The 27,950-nt window shown below is 46.1% G+C and overlaps 1 protein-coding gene across 2 annotated transcripts in view; it reads right to left on the bottom strand.

Annotated features, from left to right (window-relative positions):
• Positions 1-27,950, bottom strand: part of TBC1D2B (TBC1 domain family member 2B) — a 285,950-nt gene that overhangs the window by 123,254 nt on the left and 134,746 nt on the right. For both annotated transcript variants that reach the window (XM_078685205.1, XM_078685204.1), the window contains one exon: positions 23,914-24,024. In XM_078685205.1, the coding sequence (XP_078541331.1) occupies positions 23,914-24,024 (111 nt within the window). The remainder of the gene's footprint in view (positions 1-23,913; positions 24,025-27,950) is intronic.

The raw sequence follows: 27,950 nt of genomic DNA on the forward strand, positions 1-27,950 counted from the left end.
CCCACAAGTATCGTAATCCTTTATCTAATTAATAGGACTTGGCCCAAGAAGTCCTCCCAACGATACAGCTTTCGGTCTGGAGCGGGCAGGAGATGCTTGAGCAGCACCTTTGATTATATATATATATATATATATATATATATATATATATATATTTTTTTTTTTTTAAATTCTATTTATTAACTATAACATCCCTGTAACCTTTGTTTTTCCAAGTAAATTTCTATGGTTTTTAACTATTAGTCGTGTTTGCAGAGTGGTGGAGAAAGGGGCGGGCCTCTGACCAGCTCTCAGGAATCCTGCTCTGTTGTAGTTACTGGACGTAGCAGGAGGGCTTCTGGGCCCCCCAAGAACCCTCAGCATCAAAGATGACTTTGTACCCTAACCAGCAGTGTGCCAGTAGACGCATTTGCAGAGTGATGGAGAAAGGGGACCGTGGCCTCCGAAGACCTCTCCGCAATCGCTTTGTGTGGGTCTTACTGAAGGTAAGAAGAGGTGTAGTTAGCCCCAAACGAAACCACCAGAGCCAAGGGGACTTCATCCTCAAACTAATGGTGTGGCAGGAGGTGTGTTTGCAGAGTGGTGTAGAAAGGGGGCGTGGCCTCCACAACCTCTCAGCAATCCTGCTGTGTGGGACTTACTGGAGGTAAAAGGAGAGGTAGTTGGCCCCAATGACGTCCTTGGAGGCCAACTATCCTTCCTGCTACCTCCAGTAAGTGATCTCACTGATCATGTCATGAGTGATGTAATATGTGAGGTCATTACAGGTAGTTCTAGTTAATACTAATTTTTCCCATTAACGAAGAGTTAAAAAAAATTACTTTAGTATCAAAATTTTAAAACTAGTACGCAAGTTAGCTGAGCTGCTGTCTTAAAAGGTTTGGGGAGATTTGACATGCAGGGGCCAAGAATAAGGGTGGTGGAAATCGCAAAATGGTTTTTCCCCAAACTGCAGATCTGGAGGGAAAAGCAAAGCCCTGACTGGCTGGCCGCAGTCTGAAAGGAAAGTTGAGGCCGCCATTTTGTTTGTGACTTGGCTCGTGGGAGGGAAAAATAAAAATAAGAGTCAAAACACATAAGGGGTCCTGATAGGGCTCATGCCCCAAACTTTACTTTGCCATGAATAGAGAATTATAACTATCACTGCTGAATTTCTATGGTTTTGTGTGGATAAAACATCAACCTAATTATACCATCCCTGTAAGCCTTTTTTTGTTCAGTGAAATAATAATAATAATAATGATATACATATAGATATATATTATATTTTATATATTATAGTTTATATCATACATAATATATATATATATATTCACTGAAAAAACCATAGGTTATAGACCATATATAGTTAGGAATTAGCATTTAGAAAACCTTATTTTACTCACACAAAACCATTGAAATTCCATATATAGTTAGTTGCACTAACTATATATCGCGCACCCGCAATCCACTGCTGATGATGTCACATATTACATCATTCATGACATGGTCAGTGACATCACTGATGACATCTCAAATGACATCACTGATGACATCACTGATAACAACATCCAGTGATTTTTTGTTTCTATAAAGTTTAAATATGTCTTACATATTGAAGAATGAGTGGATGTGTAAGTGTCTGGACGAAGGATTTAGTAGGTGCATGACTGACTGTATGAGTGAGTGATTAAATGTGTCTCACTGACTGCATGGGTTAGTGACTAAACTGTCTTAATTTGTGCATCATTATGTCTGTTGTTCTGTAAACTGCTGCATGTGTTGATCAGTAGCTATATGAGTAACTATATGGGTTATTGATTGATTGCCCAAGTATTTGTATGGGAGACTGAGTGTGTGTGTGGCTAGCTGGGAGGTGTGTGACTCTGTGCAGATCAATCTGTACTTGTATCAATGATTGTATAAGAAGGTAAGTATGTGTTAGTATATGTTTGAAAATGTAAGGTGCTCTATGTTTAACTGTATAGACAAGAAAATGGAAGTGTCATTGATTCTTTACAGGACTGACTAGGTGTGTGAGTAACTCCATGGATGAGTGGCAGACTGTGAGTGTCTGTATAGGTGTATGAGTGCATATGATAGTGTTGTAAAGATGAGTGATTGTATGTATGAATGATTGTATGGGTGAATGAGTGAAGGTGTGTGTAGACGTAGCAATCAGTGAGTGCGTATGTAGTAACTAGTATTGGTGTGTCAATGGTTTCAAAAATTATACTCTCTTTTTAACACTGGGTGAAACAGAGGTTATATTAAAATGTGAGGAGATGCATTGTATTGTCACATGAATGATATCATCAGTGATGTGGTCATTGATGTCAAATGAGATGTCATCAGTGATGTCATCAGTGATGTCATTCGAGATGTCATCAGTGATGTCATCAGTGATGTCACTGACCATGTCATGAATGATGTAATATGTGACATCATCAGCAGTGGATTGCGGGTGCGCGATATATAGTTAGTGCAACTAACTATATATGGAATTTCAATGGTTTTGTGTGAGTAAAATAAGGTTTTCTAAATGCTAATTCCTAACTATATATGGTCTATAACCTATGGTTTTTTCAGTGAATTTTCAAGGTTTTGTAAATGCTAATTCCTAACTATATATGGTCTATAACCTATGGTTTTTTCTGTGAATTTTCAAGGTTTTGTAAATGCTAATTCCTAACTATATATGGTCTATAACCTATGGTTTTTTCTGTGAATTTCATTGGTTTTTTAACAGCTAATATCTGTAGCTGTAAAATGTATTCTTCTTTAAATCCAAAAATATATTTTATATGTTTATGAATAATTTTTTTTTTAAATATTTTTTTTTCTTCGTTCCCGCTTCGCGAATCGGGAAGCTTCCCGTTAGCTGACCTTGATGCCGCGAAATAGACCGCGAGCCGGTAAACGTTTCTTTACCGCAAGTGCCGCGTTAGAAAACAACATCGTGACGCCTCCCGTCCGCATGACGTTTCACGTTGTCGCGTGATACGTCATATGACGTGCTACGTTAGCGAACTGGTACGCGAAGCGAGTCGCAAAGCGCAGGTTTCTGGAAGCAAACCGGGAGGCCCTGCAAAGCGCTTAACGTAAACACAGCAAGTCATGTGACTTGGTAATAACACTTTTCATTGGTTCATTTCACTTTTGGTTTCCTAATGATGTAAGACTAGGTCATATAATCTAAAATGAACACTTTTGATTGGTTGAGAACTCTTGTTTTTCCCAAATGATGAAAATCCCTCCTTCTTTCCTCACTCTGACTTTCATCATTGTGAGAGAAAGACCCTTTGTGATCACTGAGCAATGGCTTCTTTAGTAGCTTCAGCTGGTGCTTCCCCACCACCTCCACCACATCCAAGGAAGAGTGGACCACCTGCTCAAGTTATAATTCAACAAGAAGAAGAAGAAGAGGAACAGGACGACGAGCACGAAGAGAGGCAGTTTTTGCCTGAGCAGCCCAGGACGTCTCACCGGAAAGAAAACTTCATTTGGCAATTTTTTAAAATTCCCAAAGGTCAGAAAAAAGTAAATGCAAGATACGTAACTTGCCTTATATGTCAAGATAGACTGTCCAGAGGAACCGAGAAAAAATACAGTTTCGGAAACTACACAATGCATCGCCATATGACTAGGTGGCATCCTAACAACTACAGTGCTGCACAGTTTCGGAACGACCTAGATAATCTCCCTATTATGGCCAGAAGATCTGTTGTACCGGAAGTAACGGGACCAGAGGGCAGGGAGATGGTGCCAAATATACAAATGAAATTTGGTGAAGTAAAACACATCTGCGTATTTTGCGATGGATTCATTTCCTACGGAGAAAAAAGCATCACTCTGATCAACAGAGCTATTGACTATCATATGCAAGTTTGTACGAAACGCCCAAAATAATAAATACTTCTTTTTTTGTTTTGTTGCTCCTGTTGAGCCCTTTACAATGAATCGTTTTCATTGCCCCCTCCAAGAAAAACCCAAAAAAATATAAAACTGTTCAGAAAAATTCAAAAAAAGTAAAAAAATGTTCCGAAAAATAATAAAAAAAATATAAAAACAACAAAAACAATAAAAAAAAAGTTCTTTTCAGAACTACCTCCCCGTTATTAAAAAATTGGTACAATATTTGGAACTGTGCCAACCTCTATTTCTCTTAGTTCGCTTCCCAGTTCGCTCGCCGGTACGCGAACCAGAAGCGAACCAAAAACAGTAAGTGTAAGGGAAGGAAACAGACACTTATGTTAAAAGAAAGACAGCTATAGGGGAGTAAACTAGAGATACTATTACCCGTAATCCACTGCTGATGTCACATATTACATCATTCATGACATGCTCAGTGACATCATCAGCAGAGGATTGCGGGTTTTTTGGCAACGTGCCTTATCCACGGTTTAATAACGCTGCCTTTTGCTTTATATAAGTTTTCAAATTGTATGAAATATATACCAATAGGTCGTTATGAACCTTTAGGTAGTGCTTTTCTTCATGAGGTCTGGTCGCTTCCATACACATACAGATGTTTCAAAGATGATCAAGAAGTTTATCTGAATGGAGAGGAATGCACTGAGACGCCAGATCATTCACTAATGTGTAGGCACATACAGTTACACGGTTCATGCAACAAACACCGACCAAATATGGCTTGCGTGTTGCAAGGCACGCCAGTTCCTGCTATCATCCCCACGTTCAAGTTGTTGGAAAATGGTAGTTATTTGATGCTCAATAATGAAGATTGTTCTGAGTTAATTAAAAGTATTCCTTTTATCGTAACAGTAAGTGAACGGGTTATTTGCTGCAGAAATGTTCTATTTCCTCCCACACATGAACATAGGGAGTTTTCAATCTGGCCACAAATACCAACCTTGGGACAGATTTCAACGGCATGGCAAGAATAAGAGCTCTTTTGTCTCAGAGAGAGGTGGCCTTGAGTTCGGCCCGTGAAACTTTCGTGCTTCACATAGCGAACACCCGTACAGAGGTGCAGACCCTTTTCAATTCAGATTTGCCTTTCAATTTCAGCAAGATGGTTCCGACTATCTTTAACGCATCCTCCACAAAGACCCTGGCGCACTTTTTTAAAGTTGTTACCAGTGGTCTCGTGACTTCATTTGAGAAAATCTTTGGAGTCATCCCTGCTTCCTTTCATTCTATTTTCTCCACTCTGGTTCGTGGATTGGCATTTTTACTTGCATTACCAGCGGACGCTCTTGTGCTTTTTTACATTTTTAAATATGGATGTCCCTCCTATGCAACCTCCCACCCTGCAGCTGCTGACACTGTTCCGCAATCGCATGCTAGAATATTATGGCACAATGCCGTTGGCGATATTAAGCACGGCATATGGATTATCTTTTCGATTCTCCTACTTCACCTGTGTCCAGCCTGTATTTCACTGCCTGACCTGTGATTTCGATTGGGCCATTGATTTGTGTCTCTGCGGACCGGTTTCTCCTGACGTCGACTTTAATCAGCTGATGACTCCTATCATTACTCACGAGTTGGTTTGTCCTGGCGAAAGGATTATGGCTGTGGCATTGATGCATGGACTACTTGGTCCCTGGAATTTACTGGCGGCAGCACAGTCTTTCTTGGAACAGAGCTTTCTTGAAAACCCACCGAGCTGTCCTCTGATGGTGATAGAGGATCCGGTGCTGGGAGAGCACGTATGTTCTTTTCCGCTTTTAAATTGGATGGCTGAACTGTTTTCGGATGAAGACGGTGACTTCCTATTGGAGGCTGTTGCAGCTTATTTTGCATACACAGTTATGTCATAGACCTTTTTCATGTTTGATATGCTGAGTACTAGCATTTCATTGACAATTCATTGACTTATTTGTCAAGTTTTTATTATTTACCTTGCCTATTGGCTTAAGACTCGATAAAGTACTTGGCTGTTTTATTTTTCTTTAGCATTAAATTTTCCTAGTTTTTAATGCTTTACCTTGCGGACCGTCCACATATAAAGTTGCAATCTGCTCTCATGAGATGGCACTTCTATTATCTTATTCAGTTCGTTTCCGGATCATGGGGAGGTGTCATCTAGGTCCTGGATATCTTTACACCGTGTTAAGTTAGCATGGGCTCATTACCGGTTTAAACGCCATTTTTCCTTTTTTGCAACTTCTGCACACGACACTTAGTTGTTGCTTTAGCTTTCCACCTAGTAGTTCATCGTGGTTTACATGAGAATAATATGTTATTGCTCTACTATCTGCTTTGCTTGTTAAACTATATCTGTACAGCGAGTGCTAAAGTTTCAAGAACAACACGATACAGAATTGTTATGAGGTCTGATCTCCACGACTTCATACTCATAACATAAGTGCAACTTCTGCAAATTCTGGGCATGAGGCGGGTTTTATATTGCTTTGCCGAACACACATACACAACAGTTGATGCGGTTCACATGAAGAGAGAGCTGGTGTATGCTGATGTGATTCCTTCAAATCTAAGACACTAAAATATGGGCACGCCCTAAACCAACACAAAGAGACCTTCTTAGCAAATAATATAATATGTGTATTAGGGAGGGTGAGATATAAGCAGCCGCGGGCCGTGGAGGGAGTTACGGTGAGGCAGGGAGGCGGGGAGGGGGAGAAGCAGGGTGGAGCCCTCTCTACCTTGCCCCTCCCCCTCCCCGCCTCCCTGCCCCACCGTAACTCCCTCCACGGCCCGCGGCTGCTTATAAGTGTTGCTAACTCTTATTCATTTACAGCATGTTAACATACTGTCACCATTCGCTTTTTATGTACTAGTAAGTATGCTGGTAATTTTGCTACTGATAATATGTGTACTTGTATTATCTAAGATACTACGCCTGAGAAGACGGCATTAGTAAATAAACATTTCAAATACACATGTGTTCTTCTTAACTCCATGTTCTGGTTTCTAAGAAATATATAACGACCGACTGTTCATGAGTTCCACGTATCCTGAGGTACTATAAGTTCATATTCTGGATTGTCTAAACATTGAGAGTTTGTTATATCCAATGTGACACTGTACCTAGCTTGCTAAGGAGTTTTTGATTACTAACGTGAGTTTTGGGACACCCTAATTCGCCGAGGTTCCAATCCTCTGTCCACAGTTCTGTGTGAGAACAGAAACCCTGCGACAGGGGCACCCCCGACCCTTGCTGGAGCTTCATCACACTTGCGATACAACTCCAGCAATGCGCCACCTTTACGGCACAGATACATCACGCATCTGTGCTGTTTTTGCCCCATGATGCGCCGTATTGTAAATGCAGCACACCATAGGTGACGGAACAGCGGCACAGAATGACTAACACATCCCTGGTGATGCGCCAGTCATCATAAATGTATCCCTATGCTTCTTATCTTGTTAGAGATGAACCGCCATATGTATCATCAAAGTTTTTTGCATTTCCTAAATAGCGAACTTTAAGGAATAAATAGCGATTCTTTACCATTCCTAGTTTGCGATTAGCTATTTGCTAATTACAAATTACCCATTCATTTCCTTCATTTCCATAGGGCGGTTGGACTCACTTTTAGCTCGAACGGCTGAATGGATTTCCACGAAACTTGGCAAAATTGTAGGGACTGGTAGCCCGATGTGCCTTTGCTATGTCTCAAGATATATGCTCCAGTGGTTTTTACGAAAATTAACTTTGAAAAATATATATTGGGCTACATTGGCCTATATATATGTTGGAGCCCAAATGTAGCCCAATGTAGCCCAATGAAGCCCAATGTAGCCCAATGTAGCCCAAAGATGGCCGCCAGACACACAAAAAAACAAATGTAGCCCAAATATCAGCCAGATGTAGCCCAACTATAGCCCAGTGACAGAATGACCAATCAGCTTCGCAAACCTCCGTTACGCGAAGCGGAGCGCTGTTACAGATATATATCTTTTTTTGAACGTTAATTTCTCAAAATCCACTGGAGCACATATATTGAGACCTAGCAAAGGCACATCGGGCTACCAGTCCCTAATATTTTGCCAAGTTTCGTGCAAATCCATTCAGCCGTTCGATTATTATTATTATTTTTTTTTTTTGCCCCGCGGGGCCCTTTTAAAACCTCCACATCAAACCTAGGGGGTCAGCGAGGATCTACTATGCCCCCTTATAGTTATTTCCCCCTTTGTTTTGACCTCCTCTTGTCTCTCGATCCTACCGAGAGACAAGATGGCGGCCGCTACGGACTTTTTGGAATGTTGACAGACGCCGGAGAACCAATCAGCTTCGCTTCACAAAGCTCCGTTGCGCGTAAAGTACGCGTCCTGGGACGCTGCCAGGTCCGCTGTTACAGATATATATCTTTTTTTAAACGTTAATTTCTCAAAATCCACTGGAGCACATATATTGAGACCTACAAAAGGCACATCGGGCTACCAGTCCCTACAATTTTGCCAAGTTTCGTGCAAATCCATTCAGCCGTTCGGGCTAAAAGTGAGGCCAACCGCCCTATGGAAAACTCAATGTTAAAAACACGTTTTGGGACCCCCCTTTTTTCTCGGCCCCCCCTTGACGAACCCCCCCCAAATTTTCAAGGGCTGCTCAGAAACAAAATGTGCAATTTTCCTGAAAATTTCAGCCAATTCTGTCCACAAACGCCAAAGTTATTAGACATAGAATTTTCAAAAATCCCATAGAGAAAAAATCCTAACTATATATACCTACTGGCGACCGCCAGTAGGTAATATAATTTTATTTATATTTTGATCTTATAGTTAGGATGGTGTTGCCGCAGGAAATGCTTATATATGGCACAGTTTGACAAATTTCCACAAAACTTTCCAAAAAAGAGCTACTCTTTGACTAATTTATGTGTAGAAAGTTGCAGGGGTGGGGAGGTTCTGTCAAGCGGGGGCCGAGAAAAAGGGGTGCCCCAACACATGTCTTCTCCATTAATTTTTCCAGGAACAATACACACAGCTACAGCCCAAACCATTGAATGTATTTATACTAAATTTAGCAGAAAGCTAGATCTTGATCCAGAACGACTGCTTTTTGTTCTGTGGTATAAATCCGTTCAATAGTTTTAGAGCAATTAATGATCAAAGCTCTGTATATTTCATGTCGCGGAGGCTTCGCAGACCCAAGAGATCTTATGCTGAGATCAGATTGGTTGCCACCATATCAACCAGATAGTGGCGGCAGCCATCTTCTTTTTTTTAAAATCTTTATTTATCATTTTCAAAAATAAACATACAAATAAAGGGATGCATAGATGTTGAAAAAGTACAGTTGCATCACATTGTGTCATTTCAGTCACATATATACAGTGCATAATAATCCGAGCATACTTAAGATCTAGATTAGGCCAAAATAACAGATATCTAAATGCATATAGTTACAACGCTGGGTCCTAGTGCGGTCGGGTACATTTCCGAGCCTTGATGAAGTAGAGGCTTCACATATATGTCAACAGTATTTGATGATGGAAGGGAAAATAATCAGGGAGTTGGTCAGGCAGAGTACACAAGAAAAGTGTAGCAGGTAGTGACTCTGCGAAATTGATCAGCCGATCCCTTTGGTATCCATTTCTGGGGTAGAGGCCGTCTGGACCACGGCCGTGACGCCAGCTAGATATGTGCGATACCGACCCCAAATATCTGTAGGTCTGGATGTAATGGGGACCATGGTAGAGTACTCTTCACTATTGGCGTTGCAGTGTGCCATGCTCCGGAGCCAGGATTCGTGCAACGGGGGCCGACGGTCACACCATCGAACTGCCACTTCACGTTTTGCTAGCAAGAACCCCAGTGCCGCCAATCTACGCGTCGCCTTAGGGAAGTCGACCATGTAACCCAGAAGGGCAATCTCGGGGATGGGGACTAGATTCAGGCTCACCATGTCACTAAGTGTGCGGTGTACTCTGGACCAGTAGTCTTGAAGCATTGGGCATGCCCACGAAAGGTGTGCGAAGTCCGCGTGGGGGCAACCGCACTTGGGGCAGTTATGTGGCCGTGCAGGGTCTATTTTGTGTAGTCGCGCTGGGGTGAAGTATAGCCTACACAAAAACTTAAAGTGTAGGAGCTTGTGTCTACTGTTCAGTGAGATGTCTTTGGTCACCCTACAGCACCACTGCCACTGCTCATCTGTAATGGGGTAACCCAAATCCGCCTCCCAAGCAGCCCGCACTTTCTGATCCAGAGAAGGGAGAAGGTCGGCGCACATCCGATACATTTTAGAGACTAAGTGAGTCCCTGATGTGTGCTGGATAAGGAAGGTGAGGGGAGGCATCTCCTCCGGAGGGAGGGGAAACGAGGGGAACGAGGCACGCATCAATGATCGCAATCTATTGAGCACAAAGGAGTCCATGAACGTCCGTGCTGTAAAGCGGTGATCTTCTGTGAGAGAAAAGGCATGGCCCTCAGGGAATAATTCCCCTATGGTGGATATTTGGAATTTGGATAACGTTTGCTTCAACACAGTTTCCCCAGTTATTGCCAGCCAGGAGGGGTTGGGCAATGGGAGGGCTGGAGAGTATAGTTGGGTGAGCCCAGTCAGGCGGCGCAGTCTACCCCACGCCCAGCAGGTCGACGATACAGTCTGAATGTCACGTGGGTCCCTAGGTAAGCCCGACGGCAGAGTGGTAGCCAGTGATCCCGGCAGAACCAAATCGGCCTCAGGTTTCAAGTAGACAATCCGGGCATCGGGGTGGTACCAGGGGTATGCGTAGGAACATTGTGCCACAAGAAAGTAAAGATAGAAATCGGGAACACCCAGACCACCGCGCTCATATGGGAGTGTCAATATGCGCCAAGACACGCAGGGGTTTTTATCTCCCCATACTAGTCGAAACAGTAATGAACGTAACTGTGAGAAGAAAATTTTTGTGAGGGGTACAGGTATATTGTTGAACAAGTACAGAAAACGTGGCAGCACCATCATTTTAATTATTGAGATACACCCAGCCATGGACAATGGGAGACGATTCCACCTTTCAATCTGGCCCTCCAGAGCAGTCAGCGCGGTGCCATAATTTAGTCTGATGATGGATTCAGTTTCCAGGTGTATTTGTATCCCCAGGTATTTCACCGAATCTCGGTTCCAAGTGAGGGGGAAAGGGCAGGGCCATTCAGTAGTGCTCGGCGTGAGTGGAAATATAACAGATTTGTGCCAGTTTATGCATAATTCCGAAAACCTGCCAAACCGGGTATTTCCGCGATCAACGGCTCAAGGTTGACCTGCGGTTGCCTGACATAAAGGATGGTGTCATCTGCATAGAGCGAAACTAAAAGCGGTCCAGTGCGGAACTGAAGACCCCGATGTAAATGCCCTTCCTGAAAGTGACGGACCAACGGGTCCATTGCTAGGATGTACAGAAGTGGCGAGAGGGGGCAACCCTGTCGCGTGCCACGCGACAGGGGGAACTGCGCCGTGATAGTGCTATTGAGGCGCAGTCGTAAAGCAGTTCCACCGTATTCACCAGGCACTCGGGAATGCCCATCCGGCGCATTACCGACATAAGGAATGGTCATTCTAAAGAGTTGAACGCTTTTTCGGCGTCCAAGAGAGTCGCCGCAGCTGGGATGGCAGGATCCACCCGGTGCAGGACGGCGAAGAGGGTGCGGAGGTTGAGCGAAGTGGAGCGATGTGGTACGAAGCCAGACTGTGCCGGGGAGATAATAGACTCCATCAATAACGACAGGCGGATGGCGATGGCCTTCGCCAGAATCTTATAGTCCAAGTTTAACAAAGAGAGAGGGCGATAAGAACCGCACAGTGTGGGATCCCTACCCGGCTTGGGCAAAAGCACTATGACCACTTCCCGAAGCGTGGGGGGCAAGCAGCCCGTCTCCAGGGCTTCAGCGTACACCTCCACCAAACGGGGGACCAGCAGTTCTTTATAGGCCTTGTAGAAGTCTGCCGAAAAGCCATCCAGACCGGGGGCCGAAGACCCTTTCATGGAGTCGATAGCTTCAATGATAATGTCTGGTGTGATGGGATCAGCTAGAAAATCTCTCATCCAATTCTCCAAGAACACCATCGCTATTTCGTTAAGATAGTTACCACGGTCTACGGTGTCATCAGTCAACGTGGAAGTGTACAGAGAGGTGTAATAGTGCAAAAAGGCATCGCATATTGCTGGTGTGGTGTGTAGAGTGTCTCCCGTGGGGCCCACGAGTTCAGTGATGTAAGCAGACTTGTGTGGGGGCCTCAATAGTTGAGCCAACAGTTTGCCCGGTCGGTCGCCCTCCCCATATTGCCTAGCCGCGTGTGCCCTAGTCAGAAATCGAAGCTCTCTTTCCGCTACCTCTCGGAATCGCATCATCAATTGTAAGCGGTTTGTTTCCCTTTCCTCCGTATGTTTTATTAGTTGTTCTGCATCTAACGCCGCTATGTCGCGCTCTATCTGGAGCAGGGCAGTACGGATATCGCGCAATGCTCCTGTGTGTTTAGCAATACACACTCCCCTGATAGTGGCCGTAAAGCCCTCGCACAGAACCGCCCATGTGTCAACCGTGCCTGTGTTGAGTTCAAAATATTCGTCTATGGCCTCTCTGACCTCTTCAGTGAATACAGGTTCTGATAAAGCTTTCCCGGGGAAGCGCCACTGTCTTTCATAGCCACCCGCCCTGGGGACCTTCAGTCGTAGCACAATGGGAGAATGATCTGACAGAGTGCGAGGGAGTGTAAGGAGGTCATCTACCAATCCAACCACATCCGAGGAAATCAGCCAGTAGTCAATCCTGGTCCAGGTGTCGTGAAACCTCGAGTAGTGTGTGTGTACGCAGGTGTGTGGGCATGTAGTGAAGCCTCGATGTCAATGAGGGAAAAATGGGAGCACACATCAAGAAGGACTGGTCGTGAACGGGGCTTCACATCAGGGGCCGAAGACGTACTGTCTCTGGTTGGGTTAAGCAGCAGGTTAAAATCGCCACCGAGTATCAGAAGCCCCGGCTCCAAGTTTAACAGGTGTACCTGTAGCTCATTGTAAAAAGCAGGTGTGTCTGTGTTAGGCCCATAAACCCCAACAAGTGTAATCCTGTGGTCCAAAAGAGTCCCCACAACAATGACATATCTACCCTCGCTGTCAAATACCGTGTGTGATAGCGTAAGAGGTACGCGATTATGTATGCAAATAGCGACCCCCCCTGGAGTATCTGCTGTAGTGGGAAAAGAAGCGATGAGGGCCCCAACCTTTGGCAACCTGGGAGGCAGCGTCAGGTGACAAGTGATTTTCCTGCAGGAAAACCACGTCTATCTTGTGTCGGGCGATGTAATTGAAAACCTGTCTGCGTTTCCTGGCGTTATTGAGTCCCCTAACATTCCATGACATCAGTGAAAGCCGGCCGGTCTGCAACCCTAACCTGGCCATGAGTGCTGGACCAAGAATGGCGACCTATGACAGAAGCAGCTCAGAGCACAATAGGCAATGGTGACAATGTCGTGACACATTTGAGGAGAACAAAACCAAACAAAACCCCATTCCCGCCCCCCACCCAACCTCTCATAGACCCCAAAGAGGAAAACCCATCCCAACAGAGCGGTGTAACGGAATATCATGCGTTGAAAAATAACAAGGTAGACTGGGTTCACCGCAGAAAGTAAAACAATAAACCCCAAGTGAATCAAGGCATACGCCATTGGGGGTGGCAACGCCACATCGACCGGGAAAACCAACCCAAATAGTCACGCAACATACAACCATGGCCATGCAGATGGTTGTTAGAAAGGCTGTGATATTAAGGAAGAAGCAAGGGGAAGAGGCAAAGTGTCAGCCATGGCCGGAGCCTGAAAACAGATCCACACTGTGCTGCGAGTCTTCCTGAGCTGGAGAGGGCGTTCTGGAGGTAGCTGCTGCCTGCGTGTCCCTGGATTTATATGTGTGACTAAAGTGTTGGACCTCCGTAGGGGTATCAAAGATGCGTGGTCTACCAGCGACTTCCACTTTAAGGCGTGTGGGGTAAAGCATCCCCTATTTAAGGCCCAGATTGCGGAGCGTGGCCTTCACCCCAGTGTATTTCCGGCGGGCTTCCTGGACCATGAGAGTGAAGTCCGGATAGAAGGCCAGGGAGTCGCCCTGCCATCGTATCTCTCCTTTCTCTCGGGCCGCTCTAAGTGCCGCATCGTGATCCCTGAAGTTCATGATCCTGGCTATGATGGGGCATGAAGGTAGACCCGGTTTTGGCCGGGGTCCTAGGGATCGGTGGGCCCTCTCCACCACAAATCCTGGAGTGAAATGATCCCTGCCAAACAGTTCAACTAGCAGTTTTTCCACAAAGACATCCATCCCGCCCGTCTGGGTAGATTCCGCCACACCCAAAATGCGGACGTTGTTGAGTCGTCCACGTGCCTCCAAATCTTCGTTTTTTATGGCCACTTCTTTCAGGATTTTATCAACACGTTCAAGCCTTTTCCGATCTTTCGCGCCCGTGTCTTCAAGGTCCGACACCCGGGCCTCGACTACATCTAGCCGCAGATCGTGTGCTTGTACTTTGGAGCCCATGTCCGCTAACCTCTGCTCCAAAGTGTCAAATCTGTTGTCCAGTGATTTGAAGCCGGCCCCCATTTCGGACATCATGGCGGTGACCAGAGTAGCGGTGGCGTCTTGAGGGGGGGGGGGGGGGGGGGGAAGGCATCGCGTCCGACGAGGACCCCGCCGCGGAGTCTGTGGTAAGCAGGGAGGACTTGTCGAAGCTGAGCTTCCTTTGGTTGGGATCTCTCTTTCCCATGGTGGTCAGCAGGGACCTCGCCGCGGATGACCAAGGGCAGCGTAGGGAAGTTAATGATTCGTATGAGGCAGGGAGGAGGCACAGCGACAGTCACGTATTCCCCTGAAGAGGAGAGGCCCCACCAAGGCCAGGCACCCCAAGTCAATTCTCAGGCAGGCACAGGGGGGGGACACGCACCCGGACAGCCTCTGCTGCTACTCCGTGGCCAGTAGTCGAAATAGGCGCCGTCTCCAGAGGCCAAAGTGCACCAGGTCAAAAGGTAGGCCTTCCCCTCGGAAAATGGCGGCCCAAAACTGTTGCGCAGGTAGTGTAAGAGCGCTCAGTGCCACTGTATGTAGCGCTCCGTTCAGCAGGCTGTCACAGGGAGAAGTCCCCGATGGAAGGCGGGGCCACCCAGCTCCCCCCACGGTCCCAGCCCCAGAGACGCCCCCCACCACCCCCGATCCCCCCGCGGCACCGGGACCAGGTCACGCAGTCCCCCAGTCAAAGCCGGGGACGGCAGCCACTCGAGTCCCCGGCTCCGGCCCACGCTCCGGGCCCGAAGGCCTTCGCGCGCCCCGGAGCCCCGAAACTACCGGGCCCCCCCGCAGGACCGGAGGAAGCACAACCAGGCTCCCAACCCCGCAGGCGAGTCAAGGGCAAGCAGCAACGCGTCCCCGGTGCAGAACTCACCGGTAGGCCAGGCGCAGTTAGAGAGGACGCCGATGGGGTGGCGCTCCGCCTCCTCCGCCGTGTAGTCCTCCCGGGGCTCTCCTGGGCCCCAAACAGATGTCAGATGGTGGCGAAACGCCGCCGCTTCAGGATGGAAGTGCTGAACGGGGTCAGTTCAAGCTAAATCCGGCAGGATGGAGAAGATCCGCCGCCCGGACGGCGGAGCTTCAGTCAGAAGCGGCCATCTTGGTCGCCTCCGTGGCCACGCCCCCTGGCGGCAACCATCTTCAGATTTGCGTCACAGTTCAGAGTCCTAACAAAAAACTAATAAAATAAAAAAACTAATTAAAAAAAAGGACGTAAGAGGGTACAGGCCAAGCAGGAGTACAAAGCTAACCGGAGGGCCTACCGTGGACTTATTAGAAGGGCTAAAGCAGCCTACTATGCAGGTAGAATTGGCGATGCAGAAAATTCCACGAAGGAACTGTTTAAAATTTACAGGGAAATTTGCTCGTCTAAATCACCCGCTATGCCCATGGAAAGCTCAGTAGATTCATGCAATCGGATTGCGGAATTTTTTTCGGACAAAGTAGCCAAGATCTACTCCGCCTTTTCGGGAGATACTAAAATGGGATCTGAGTTCGTGGAGGATGAGCGGGAAATCAGGGGATTGAACACACTAGAGAATTATATTACTCCTCCCCATGAAGCACTACGACAGTTCTGCAGCTCGATAAAGTCGGGCTCTACTAGGGATCCTGCCTCGCCAAAGCTGCTCACAGAAAGCCTTGCGATTCTGGAGCCCTATATTAGACATCTGTTAGATGTATCTTTTAGGACGCTTACGGTGCCTGAGGGGTGGAAGCAGGCGGTGGTTCTCCCCCTTCAGAAATAGCCTAATATCAGCTATGAGCAGTTGGAGAACCTTCGCCCGATCTCGCTTCTACCCTATGTGGCCAAAGTGACAGAGAAGGTCGTGAATTCCCAACTGATGACGTATGTGGAGGAAGCCAATCTGCTCCACTCAACACAGTTTGGATTTAGACCCCGCCATTCTACGGAGTCAGCTTTGCTAATGGCTGTTGAGACCATCAGACAGGGGGTTGATGAGGGTCAGACTATGGCCTTTATTCTCCTAGACCTGAGTGCAGCCTTTAACACTGAAGCACACTTCACCTTGCTACAGTGTCTGAATAAGGGTGGGATCTCAGGGGTTGCGCTGAAATGGATTCAGTCCTTCCTGTCTAACCGGGGATTTCAGATTAGGCAGGGAGATTGCTACTCTAGAGTGGTCAACTTGGGTCAGGGTGTACCACAGGGTTCGGCCTTGAGCCCGACTCTATTTAATCTTTATGTTTCTTCTGTAGCATCTATAGTTGAGGGGTACGGTTTCGAATTGTGTCCTATGCCGATGACACGCAGCTGGTCATCTCCCTGTCGCGGACACCTGATCTTGCTGTTGTCAACTTCAGAGCATGCATGCAGGAGCTTGCCTCATGGATGTCTACCAACTGCCTGAGGTTGAACGGTAGCAAGACAGAGGTGCTCGTGGTGGGGGGAGGCCCGTCTGTGTGGTCATCGGCATGGTGGCCCACCTGTTTGGGACCGGTTCCCACGCCATGCCAGCAAGCCAAAAATCTAGGCGTGTGGCTCGACGCTAAATTAACCTTTGTGCCCCAGATTAGTCGGGTGGTGGGGGTGTGTTTTGGGGTCCTGAAAGGTCTACGGGAAGTGCTGGACCTCCTCCCGATGGAGGCTAGACGGACGCTAGTGCCCGCTCTTGTCACCGCACAACTGGATTATGGTAACCTCCTCTATCTGGGTGCCACGGTGAGGAGCCTTGATCGCCTTCAGGTGTTACAAAATGCCGCAGCCCGGCTGGTCCTGAGGCTCCCCAGAAGATCTGTCTCGAAGGCCGCGCTGCAGGCACTACACTGGCTCCCGGTTAGAAGGAGAATTGAGTTCAAGGCTCTGTGTATGTGCCACTGTATTATTGGGGGCAAAGCACCGAGGCCGCTACACAGCCTTATCACTAAGTACAGGCCGGCCCGTTCCCTTAGATCTCCTGGTTGTGGCCTATTAGTGATCCCCAGAATTAAAAAGGCCCGTATGGGGGGCAGGTCCTTCCGGCTCCTTGCAGCAAGGAGCTGGAATAAAGTCCTGCTGGAGCTCCGTCTGGAGCCATCAGAGGCAAGGTTTAGGGGAAAGCTCAAGACCCATCTGTTTGTACAGTAGCTAAGTAGCAGTGAGCAGAGCTGAGGGCATGCTGTTTCCACTTACTACAGCGCGGGGACACGCCGGGGTGCGTAACCAGGCGCTTTATTATTATTACAGATGCCCTGATCTCTTAGGTCTGGTGATGGCGTTCCAGAGGGACGCGCCTGGGTCCAAAAACATTTTAACTTTTAATTTTGCTGCAAATTTGCAGCAAAATGTATTTAAAAAAAAAAAAGCAGCAGTGTAGACTTCCACTGCTATTTAAAATCCCCTCCCCCCCGCCCGAGTCAGAGGCCAGGAAGAGCGGGGGGAGTGTGTGTGTGTGGGGGGGAAGAGCGAAGGTAGGTATTTGTTTTGCAAAAGGAGGGAATGTGGCCCCAGGGAGCCCAACCCCAGGTGTTGGCAGCCTGCGGGGGAATATACCTGTTTTTAATGCATTCTTTTTCCCCCGCAGGGAATCACAATGCGGTTGTTACAATAACTGCATTGTAACCACGCATACCATAACCCCGCAATTCGTAACAAGGACTTGCGGAGGGGGGCGAAGGGGGCCGCTGGATGTTGGAATAGTATCATTTACTATTCCAACTCCAGTACGTGCAACAGTAGGGAAGGTGTTGGATTTTTACTCCAACACCTTCTATGGTATGTGTTGTAATTACTTGTGGGGAAAAGTATTCACAGGAAACGATGTTTACCCCCCTGTGGGGATTTGGCTGCAGGCCAGGCCCTGAGGTCAACCACTCTCGGCACCAGTCAAAGCTGTGCTCAGCATGGCAGGCTAGGACCTGCGGCTAACCTCGCAGCATGGTGATGGTTGACTACGGGGGATTGGAAGCAGTGTCTGGCCACAGGCCTTTGGCAAGGTGAGATGGTGGGTTTTGTATATGCCAACAAAATATTACTTTACATTAACAAAAAACGTACAAATGTACTGATTTATTAACTATAACTTGTGCCTTCGTAATGCACTGCTAATTCCCCCACATATTGCATCACTCATGACACCATTAATAATATCATTCCAACATTTTGAAGTGAGTAACTTTTTTATCCGATAGAGACTTCTAGCCTTAGATTCCTTACTTTTAAATAGATACCCAAGCAACTCTTCCTCGGAAGGCGGTATGCAAACAGTCAGACCAAGAAGTCCCGGAGGACCGAAAGGGGCAAAGTACCCATTGGAACGGACCTGACTGCTGAGGCAGCAATGTTTAGTAAACGTGTGCAGAGATGCCCATGTAGCAGCTTGACAGATATTCAGGAAAGGGACTCCGAAAGCTAATGCAGTGGTCGCAGAGAGCCTGCATGCCCTCAGGGGGTTGCTTCTTGCCCAGTGCGTAGCAGATTTTAATGCAGAGCACAATCCATCTGGAGATGGTCCGTTTCGTCGTAGCTTTCCTTTCTTTCGGTGAATCCAACGAGTGTTCATCGTCCACCCAGTGTTCTTTAGTGTGATCGATAAAGAATGACAATGCTTTTTTGGGGTCCAGGCCTTGGGAGTCTCTCCTTTTCCTTGGAAGTGTGGGGCGAAGCGAAGGTCAGCAGTGTGATACTCAACTGGCAGAACAATTTGGAGCACCCATTTGTCCAAGGTTATGTACTGCCTTTGGGGAGGGTGGAGCTTGATCCTGCCGCGGACCGGTTGCTTTTATGGTGAGAGGGCATATTAAAGGGGTTTGGAGGCTGCAGCTGCTGGGGTTGGCTAACTGGGCAGATCTTTAGCCTTGGGTCCCACAAAGCTAGTGGGAAGCTAGACCGTGGCCACGAAAGTACTGGGGAGCTTGTTGCCGCACCGCCGCTCTTCTGGCTCCACTGCTGACAGGAACAGGCTCCCAGTCTGCCCTGCAGCCAATCCAGACGATGCTCTCACAGCAGGATAGTAGCATCAGGATTGGCCTGAGCGCCTTCGATTTGTGATCCCAGGTAGACTGGGAGCCTGTGCCTGCTGCCTCCAACCCGAGACTTCAGCTCGGGCTGGAGACTGCTTCAGTGCGCATGATGCTTTAGCCAGCCTGTTATGGTGGGCCACTCCCCCCTCAGTGCCGATCATCCTGTGACACTGCCCCAAAAGTAAAAGGTAAGAGAAGAATAAAACTATAATAGACAGTTTATATTTAGATGTTTTCATGTTTTGCAGCTACTGCTGCCATTGAGGGTGGTGGTGGTGTGGGGGGGGGGGCACGTCGCTGGGTGGGAATCCAGTTGGGGCACCTGCTGAACACGTGGGGACTGAAGGCACCTCAAACAGGTCAGCAAACTCAAATAGGTGCATGGCCTCAACATTTTTTCAGCTGGGTGAGCCTCTCTGGCTCCCAGAAATTCTAGGTGGCGGAGAGTGGACCCAGACTCACGCTTAGCAGCTGACCTTTGGAGCGGATCCTAGATTTGTGGCGTCGTTCCCATGCCTCACCTCAAGACTTGAACCCACGCTGGGAAGTCGACTTTTTATTTCTTGTGGGACTTACCAGTAGATGACTTGGAATGAGACGATGACGGATGGGAATCACTCCGAGAGCAGGATTGCGACCTTCCCCTCCATTGGGACCTGAAGCAGTGTGGAGTTCTTCAGAGTAGGGCGACCAGGAGCCTCAGGGCGCACTCTCAGACCGCCTTAGTATTTATCACTCGAAAGTCAGGCCAGGGCTTGGCGCCGTGGGCCAGCACCAGGCATCACAGGCAAACCAGATGGGGTCTGTCACAGATATCTGCATGTGACTGGATCTACAGGGTTTAAACCACACAGGTTTTTTAGGGGGCATCCTTACAGCACACTGGAAACTAAGCTCAAAAGAATTTTGATAAAATGTTGAAACATTAACAAAAAAAATGGACTGAGGAAGCTCTCTACAAATCTGCACTGATGGTGCGGAAAGAAAAGATCTAATGTCAGCACGCTGGGGTGGCACCTATATAGACACGCACACTTCTGCGGTGGACTACTCCAATGTGGAGCCAATTGACGCCACCTACTCGTGCACAGAGGTACTGCTCAAGATTTTCAGGATCCTGTCTGATGCCTAGAGAATATTCAAAGTTAAAGAATCTGTGGCTAGAAGTCGCTATTGAATTGATTTTTATGTTGAGGACTAGCCACCTTGAGATAGTTTTTTCGGCACTGCCTTACTCTTCTATGTTTCTGCAAACCCCAGAAAGAGCTGGTGGTCCTTGGTGTGACCGATGTAAAAGCTCAAGGCTCTTTTGGGGTGAAGGGGTTGTTCTTCCTCTTTCGAGCGATAAGGGGGAACAAAGAATGCCAGAAGACTGATAGATATTCTGACATGCAAAGACATCACAACCTTGGGCAAGAATGCTGCCCTAATTCAAAGCACCAGTTTTTCCACCCAAAAAATGGCAGCATATGGTTGCTGTACCAACAGCACCTGCAACTCGTGTGACATGCCAGGGGTATTGGAGTTAAAGCAGATCGTTTCAACGCCCCAGGTGAATTTGTTAACTAAATGGATTTATTCATCCCGACCATGTGCAAACTGTGCAAAGACACAAATATACAACAACATACAAAACTATATTATTTATTAAAAACAGCTACAAACTCTACATCAATTACATCAATGTTAAACACACCATTGTTTAAAAAACATAGATTACATAAAAACTCAAAAACATGTATGTATTTGAACTCTTTCTTTTAGCTAATTGTGCGGTACTGAATCATTTTTAAAAATATATTTTAGAAGATGTAAGGCAAGAGTGGAGTCATTAATATTCGTAGAATAGTCACAGTGGGGTCAAACTGATTCAGACCACCTTCCTTAGGACACATGTAGGATTACAGTATAACTTGGATTCAATACATTACACAACATGTAGAACAACATGTATATCCCACATCACATGCAAATAGCATCCCAGGAGGCAGTTCACGTCTGAACAGAGGATCTGGCTAGCTGAGGAGAACTCCTGCTTGCCAAATGCCGCCTTGTGTTTGGATTCCCTCTAAAGAGGTGTAGTAATGAATGAGTTTGGGTGGAGTATGCTTGTACATGCCTTGACCACTAGGCTTGGAGACATAGGATGTTGAAGGAGTAAGTGCGGGTCTTTAGTATGAGGAACGTGAGGCCTAGCCACCTGGAGGATGGGTTCAGAGGAAGTCTGATCCAGCTGCAAGACATCCATGAGGACACTGGTCTGTACCTCAACAGATGGGAGCTCGGAGTTCAAAACTGCTGCAGCTCTATTTATCAAGATGGCAAATGAAGCAGATTCCTTTGTGGGGAGACCAGGTGGGGAGCTAAAACCAGAGTCTGGTGAAGTATCCAAGCCACTGGCATCTTAGAAGATTCAAAAATATATTTTTCTCTATGTTAAATTGGGATGTGTCATCCTACTCATCTCCGTCATAATGTTCTGAATCAGATAGGAAGGGAACTTGTCTAGGTAACAACAGAACCCATTCAAGTCTGAATGGTGATGAATCAGTTGTGCCAAGGATGAAGTGGGAGTGACATTAGTTGAGGTCGCGGTGGACTCCCTTCTGAGTTGAGAAGGACAATCGGTCCTTCCTCGATTGTCCGTGACAGCCTCAACGTGCTGGGAAACTGAGCATCCCAGTGCCAGGTTTTAAGTAGGTCTGGTTGTCAGCCCTGGAGTCAGAGAGAAACACATAACTGGGTCAAGGGGGACAGATTGAGTCAAAGAAAATCCATCAGCAGTAACCCGACAGGAGGCCTTCTTGCATCCTTGTGGCATGCCAGTGGGAGTGGCCTTGAACTCTTATGGCATCACAGATGGGTCTAGGAAATTGGGTTAGATCAGGGCGAGTGGGGGGGGGGGGGATAGAGAGGGGAATTGCAGTGACTCTTCTCAACAATAGGGGACTATGACTAAGATCAGGAAGAACCCTGACATCCATGAGACTTCTCCGGTCAAGAGTAGCAAGCTGAAGGAGATTCAAGCTTCAACATCCTATTTGTTGGGGGGGATTTTGACTTCAAAGGGGAAGAGGACACCTAGAGAAGAGCCAACTTAATGTACCATCGGCCCTAATGCACCTTCCGCAATGTTTAGCGATGTACCGCTTGGTCTCATAATCCCTCATAGCCTTCGGGTTGATCCTTGCGCAGTCCACATACAAATTAGTCAGGCGACGAATACAGGTTCTAGAGACATACCTGGTGGGGATCGGTCACAGACATCTGATTGTACCCTGCAGGGTATAAATCCTGTAGTTTGTGGTGGAAAGATAATCCCTTGCACACTGTAAAACTTTGGAAAGACTCATCTTAAGTGACAAAAAAGATAGTTCTGGATCCACGTCCGAAGGCACGGAAAGAAAGGAGCCGTCGTCAGCGCGCAGTGGGGTGGCAGTTATATGCGGCTTTAGCATCATTTGAAGGGCAGAACTAAGCAGACTATGAGCTGCACAACACCACCTATCGTATGGGAGAATTGCTGAAAATAAATGTTTGGATTCAGTCTGGCACCCGTGGGTGAGAAATCTGCGGCTAGATGGTTAGAAGTAGCAATCAAATATTAATCTGTCATAGACAGGAAAACTGCTCTGATCGAAGGGAGCAATTTAAATAGAAAGAGCATTCTATTTTTGCTCAGGAGGAAGCAAGTTACACAACCTATGTTCCCCAAGAGATTAAGTACACAGAATTGTTAATACCTCTAGTATCCATTCATCCTGCTCACCAGAGTGCAGTTTACCCATCAGCTGGTTTTGCTAGCATGCGTGAAACTCAAACTCATCTGTAAACCCATTCAAAACCAGCATGGTGTGGGGAGTTCTTTCACCCTCTGGATCAGATTATTTAAACCAGACGTCTTTTTAGAGTGGGAATTCTGTTCAACAAAACTTTATGAGGCAGACACCAAATTTATTTCGGAGACTGCACCACAGAATCGAAAAATGAACTCAAGTCTTTCTTCTGTATTGTTAGACTGTTATTTGCATGCACTTTGGGCCAAAAGGAAAGTTGCAGTTCTGCCTTTGCCAACGTCTGACGGGCAAAGACAAATTGCTCTGAGGACCAGGGAGACTATGTTATGTGATTTTCTATCTAATTTTCGTTCATCAACTATAGAACTAAATGTGAACTACCATGCTTCACAGAACAAACACATTAGTTTGCTTGCTTTACTAATATTTTGAAGAGTACAGACTAGATAAACAAATTCCAATAGGTTTATGGCAGCACGTTCAGCAGCAGGGGACCCTTCCTGTGCTCTCTGAGGGAATTGACAGAATGGCGAGGATCACAAACTCAACAGACCTGTATGAATAATACAAATACTTGAATTTCATACAGATTACCAATTTTATACACAAATGTTTTAAGAAAGCCTTTAAAAAATGTAATGAGGGCGTTCACCAAAAGCAGACAACCAATTTGAAAATGGCACACAGTCTTTTGCACAGTTCATACAGACCTTGGTTTGGATTTCTCGTTCCCTTTTTTCTGCATTTTTACGTAGGGCAGAGAGTTCCAGTATCTCTTTGTTTAGAAATTTATTCTGAGTCTTGTACCCCTGAAGACTGTCCTATGGATGGCAAAAGAATTTCCATGAAATTACAATGAGGAAGTTGTTTCATAACAAAGTCAATACAACAGAGTAAACCAATCTCCCTTTATGGGGCTGGTAGGATCCTTCACGCTCTGAACAAATCCACCTCCTAAAAAACAGAACATCAAGTTCAGAAATAATTTTTAAAAGTGTATCTGTTATCTTAATAAAGACACCCAAAAAAGTAATATATAACTTCAAGAACACAATAAAGCCCTAACCAAGGCTTTGAGAACTGAATCCTACACACGAAATACCTTACAGGCTAAAGTTTTCTCTACCAAACCAGTGACCTGTGAACGAATATCATTATAAAGTGTGAATCAAAAATGATTTATCCATGGGGAAGATCAGTGATCTAGTCCTATGCCAATTTGACATATTAAATCTTGCTGCATGAAAAAAACAAAATAAACACAAAAGGTTTGTTACTCATCTGTTCTGAATCGCCAAATGGACAAACCTGGTATGCAGGTATTTGATTTTGGCCCTAACCTCTCTCTCTCTAATCTAGTGTGAGTGCAAAGCCTACACCTATCCCTTAACATGAGTAAGGTTGTTTGAACTCAACTCATTCAACTGACCGTGGACTACAATCCCAGTCATGGGTTTGGAAAGTAGAGTGGTGGTGACAGCATACTCTGCTTTGTGACTCACAAGTTGTGACCAGACCTTTTTACTTGAGTCAAATGTAGTGAAGGTCAAATGTTCTGCTTCTATGAACCAACCCATATCTATGCATTAACATCCCAAGTGCATGTTATGGAAGTGCATGTATGAGACCTTTGTGATGCATATTGTGTGTACGAGTGAGTCAGAATAATGGAGGCCTGTGGGTATCTTTTTGGAAGACCCTAGCCTATTCCTGTGAACAAGATGGAGGAAGGATTATGCTACTTACCCAGTAAGCATCTGTTCTTGGCATGTAGAGTTGTAGATACACATGCTTTGCATACTCCTGCCATCTAGTGTTGGGTCCGGATGTTTGCAAGTTGTTTTTCTCTGAAGAAGTCTTTCCCGGTCACGAGGTAAGAGGACTCCTCCTTTCGGTGATAGTGCGCATGGGCATCGACTCCATTGCTAGATAGTTTTCCCGCAAGTGGGTGAGTATGGAGTGAGTGAGTGTAGTACAAAGATGACCATGCGTATGTAATGTAAATAATGAAAACTGCAACAACTACTGGTGCCCGGGGAGGTGGGAGGGTGCATGGTAATCTACAGCTCTACCATGCCAAGAACAGATCCTTACTGGGTAAGTGGTATAATCCGTTCAAGGCATGTGTGCTTTAGATACAGATGCTTTGCATAGACTATATGGTAGTATTCTACCAAAGCGGTGGCTAATCGGTAGATGCTGAAGTTTTTTGAAAAAGTGTCTTTAGCACTGCTTGCCCTACATTGGCTTGTTGACATGCTAACACATCCAGACAATAGTGGTTGGTAAACGTATGTGGTGTGGACCATGGTTGCTGCCTTACAAATGTCAATAATAGAGATGTTACCTAAAACGGCCATAGACACCCCTATTTTATGAGTGGAATGTCCTCTAGGAGGTATAGATAAAGTTCTTTTATCTTTAGCGTAGTATGTTTGAATGGATTTAACAACCTTTAGTTCTTTCAATATAGTACAATAAAGCTCTTCTGACATCGAGTGTGTGATGAGCACTATCTGCTTCCGAATCAGGCTGATGCAAGAACACAGGTAACTCAAATGAAGTTGAAATAAGGGCTCTTCTAAGGTGAATACTTGTAGCTCACCATCTCTCCTCAATGAATTGATAGCAATGAGGAAGTCAACTTTCCATTAAAGAAACTGTAACGAACAGTTGTGTAATGGCTCAAAGGGTGGACCCATGAGTCTTGTAAGCACAATGTTAAGATTCCAGACTGGTGCAGGAGGTACCCTGGGTGGTATTACTCTTTTAAGGCCCTCCATAAAGGCTTTAATTACTAGAACTTTGAACAAAGATAGATGTTGTGTGTTTAGCAAATATGCGGCTACAGCCGTCAGATGCAATCAAATGGAAGCATAGGCTCGACTAGCACCCTGTAGATGCAAAAGATAACAAATGATAGTTTGAATAGAGGCATTTAGTGGATCAATATTGTTGTTACTACAATACACAACAATTCTTTTAAATTTTTATGCATAACAAGCTCTGGTGATAGGCTTTCTTCCTTCTTTGAGAATAGTCACACACTCTGGTGGCAAGTTTAAGTATCCAAACTCTATGACTTCAGGAGCAAAATCGCTAGATTGAGCTCCCTGGGGTTTGGGTGTCTGATTCCGCCATGGTTCTGAGTGAGAAGGCTAGAATTGAGATGCAGCTTTTGATGTGGAACAACTGATAGTGCCAGGAGTGTTGTAAACCATGGTTGACGGGCCCAAGTGGGAGCTACTAGATTCAGTGTGAGGGATGTTTGCCTGAGCTTTTGAACCAGAAATGGAAGGAGAGCAGAGGCAGAAAAGCATAGGTAAATATATTTTTGACAAATTCACCCATAGAGCATTGCCTTTGAAGAGAGGGTGTGGTAAACTAGGAGGCGAAGTTAGGGAATTTTGTACTGTCCACTATGGCGAACAGATCTATTTGTGGAAATCCCCATTCCTGAAAGTATGGAAGGAGAACTTGGGGATGAAGTTCCCACTTGTGTATTTGTTGCCGCCTTCTGCTTAGGAAGTCGGCAATTTCATAGTTCACTCCTAGGAGGTGCCCTGCCAGAAGATGAATTCTGTGATGGACTGTCTAATGCCAAATTGTATGAAAGAGGAGTGACATTGGCAGAGAGTGTGCCCCCCCCCCCCTGTTTTTGTATATAGTATATAGTGGTCCTATTGTCCATGTGGACTAGGACAACTTTTCCTATGAGGGGAGACTGAAAAGCTTTCAGTGCTTGATACACAGCTAGAAGCTCTAGATAGTTGATGTAAAGACTTTTGTACTTGTTGTTCCGTAGACCTTGAATTGTGAAATTGTCGAGATGGGCACCCCAACCTGTGAGAGATGTGTCTGCTGTTAGCACGATCTGTGGAAAAGGGTCGATGAAGGGACTCTGCAGAGAGCGATGGGTGTGGCTGTCTACCAACACTAGATCTGTTAATTGACCCCAGGACTGATTTCAATGAAGTGCTAAGCACTCTTGTAGAGGACGCATGTGTAACCTCGCATGATGTACTATTGCAATGCATGGTGCCATCATTCCAAACAGTTGCATGAAAGTCCTTACTGCTAAGTGTTGATTAGTCTGAAACTGTAGTAGCAGAGTTTGAATATTTCAAATTCTGGCTGCATTGGGAGAGGCTAGAGCTGTGCAAGTGTTTAATATCGCTCCCAGATAGGACTGCATTTGTGAAGGCTGAAGACGAGACCTCTGCACATTGACCTAAATCCAACCCCAATGATTGGAAGAGACTGGCCTCAGTGGATGGAGCGCGGAATGGAAAGGGCTACTAAGCCTCTCCTGGAATGCAGCGCTATACCTACCCTCCGCTGCTCGAATGCCGGTGCGAGGTGGAGAAGATGGAAGGCAGGTATAACGCTGCGTTCCAGGAGAAGCTTAGTAGCCCCTTCCATTCCGCGCTCCAAGCCGATGAGGCCAGCCTCTTCCAATCGTTGGGGTTGGATTAATGAACTCCAAGTGGGCGTTCCTCTTTTGGGTGCAATGACACCCCGAATACACCAGATTATAGGTACCATAGGGGTTACTGAGTGTCGCCGTCTCGGACCCCTATTTTTACACTTCTCACTACTTACACCATCCTGATGAAGCGCCATTAGATCCATTAGGGACCACCTCTAGGTGCGAAACATGTCGACCTAACTGACCCATCTTTCACTATCACCCTCACTTTGACTAAGCAGAAGGAATATACTCACCTCTCTGATAAATTAGATCAAG

The sequence above is a fragment of the Lissotriton helveticus genome, chromosome 3_2 (assembly GCF_964261635.1).
Source record: "Lissotriton helveticus chromosome 3_2, aLisHel1.1, whole genome shotgun sequence".
In the NCBI taxonomy this organism is placed as follows: domain Eukaryota; kingdom Metazoa; phylum Chordata; class Amphibia; order Caudata; family Salamandridae; genus Lissotriton; species Lissotriton helveticus.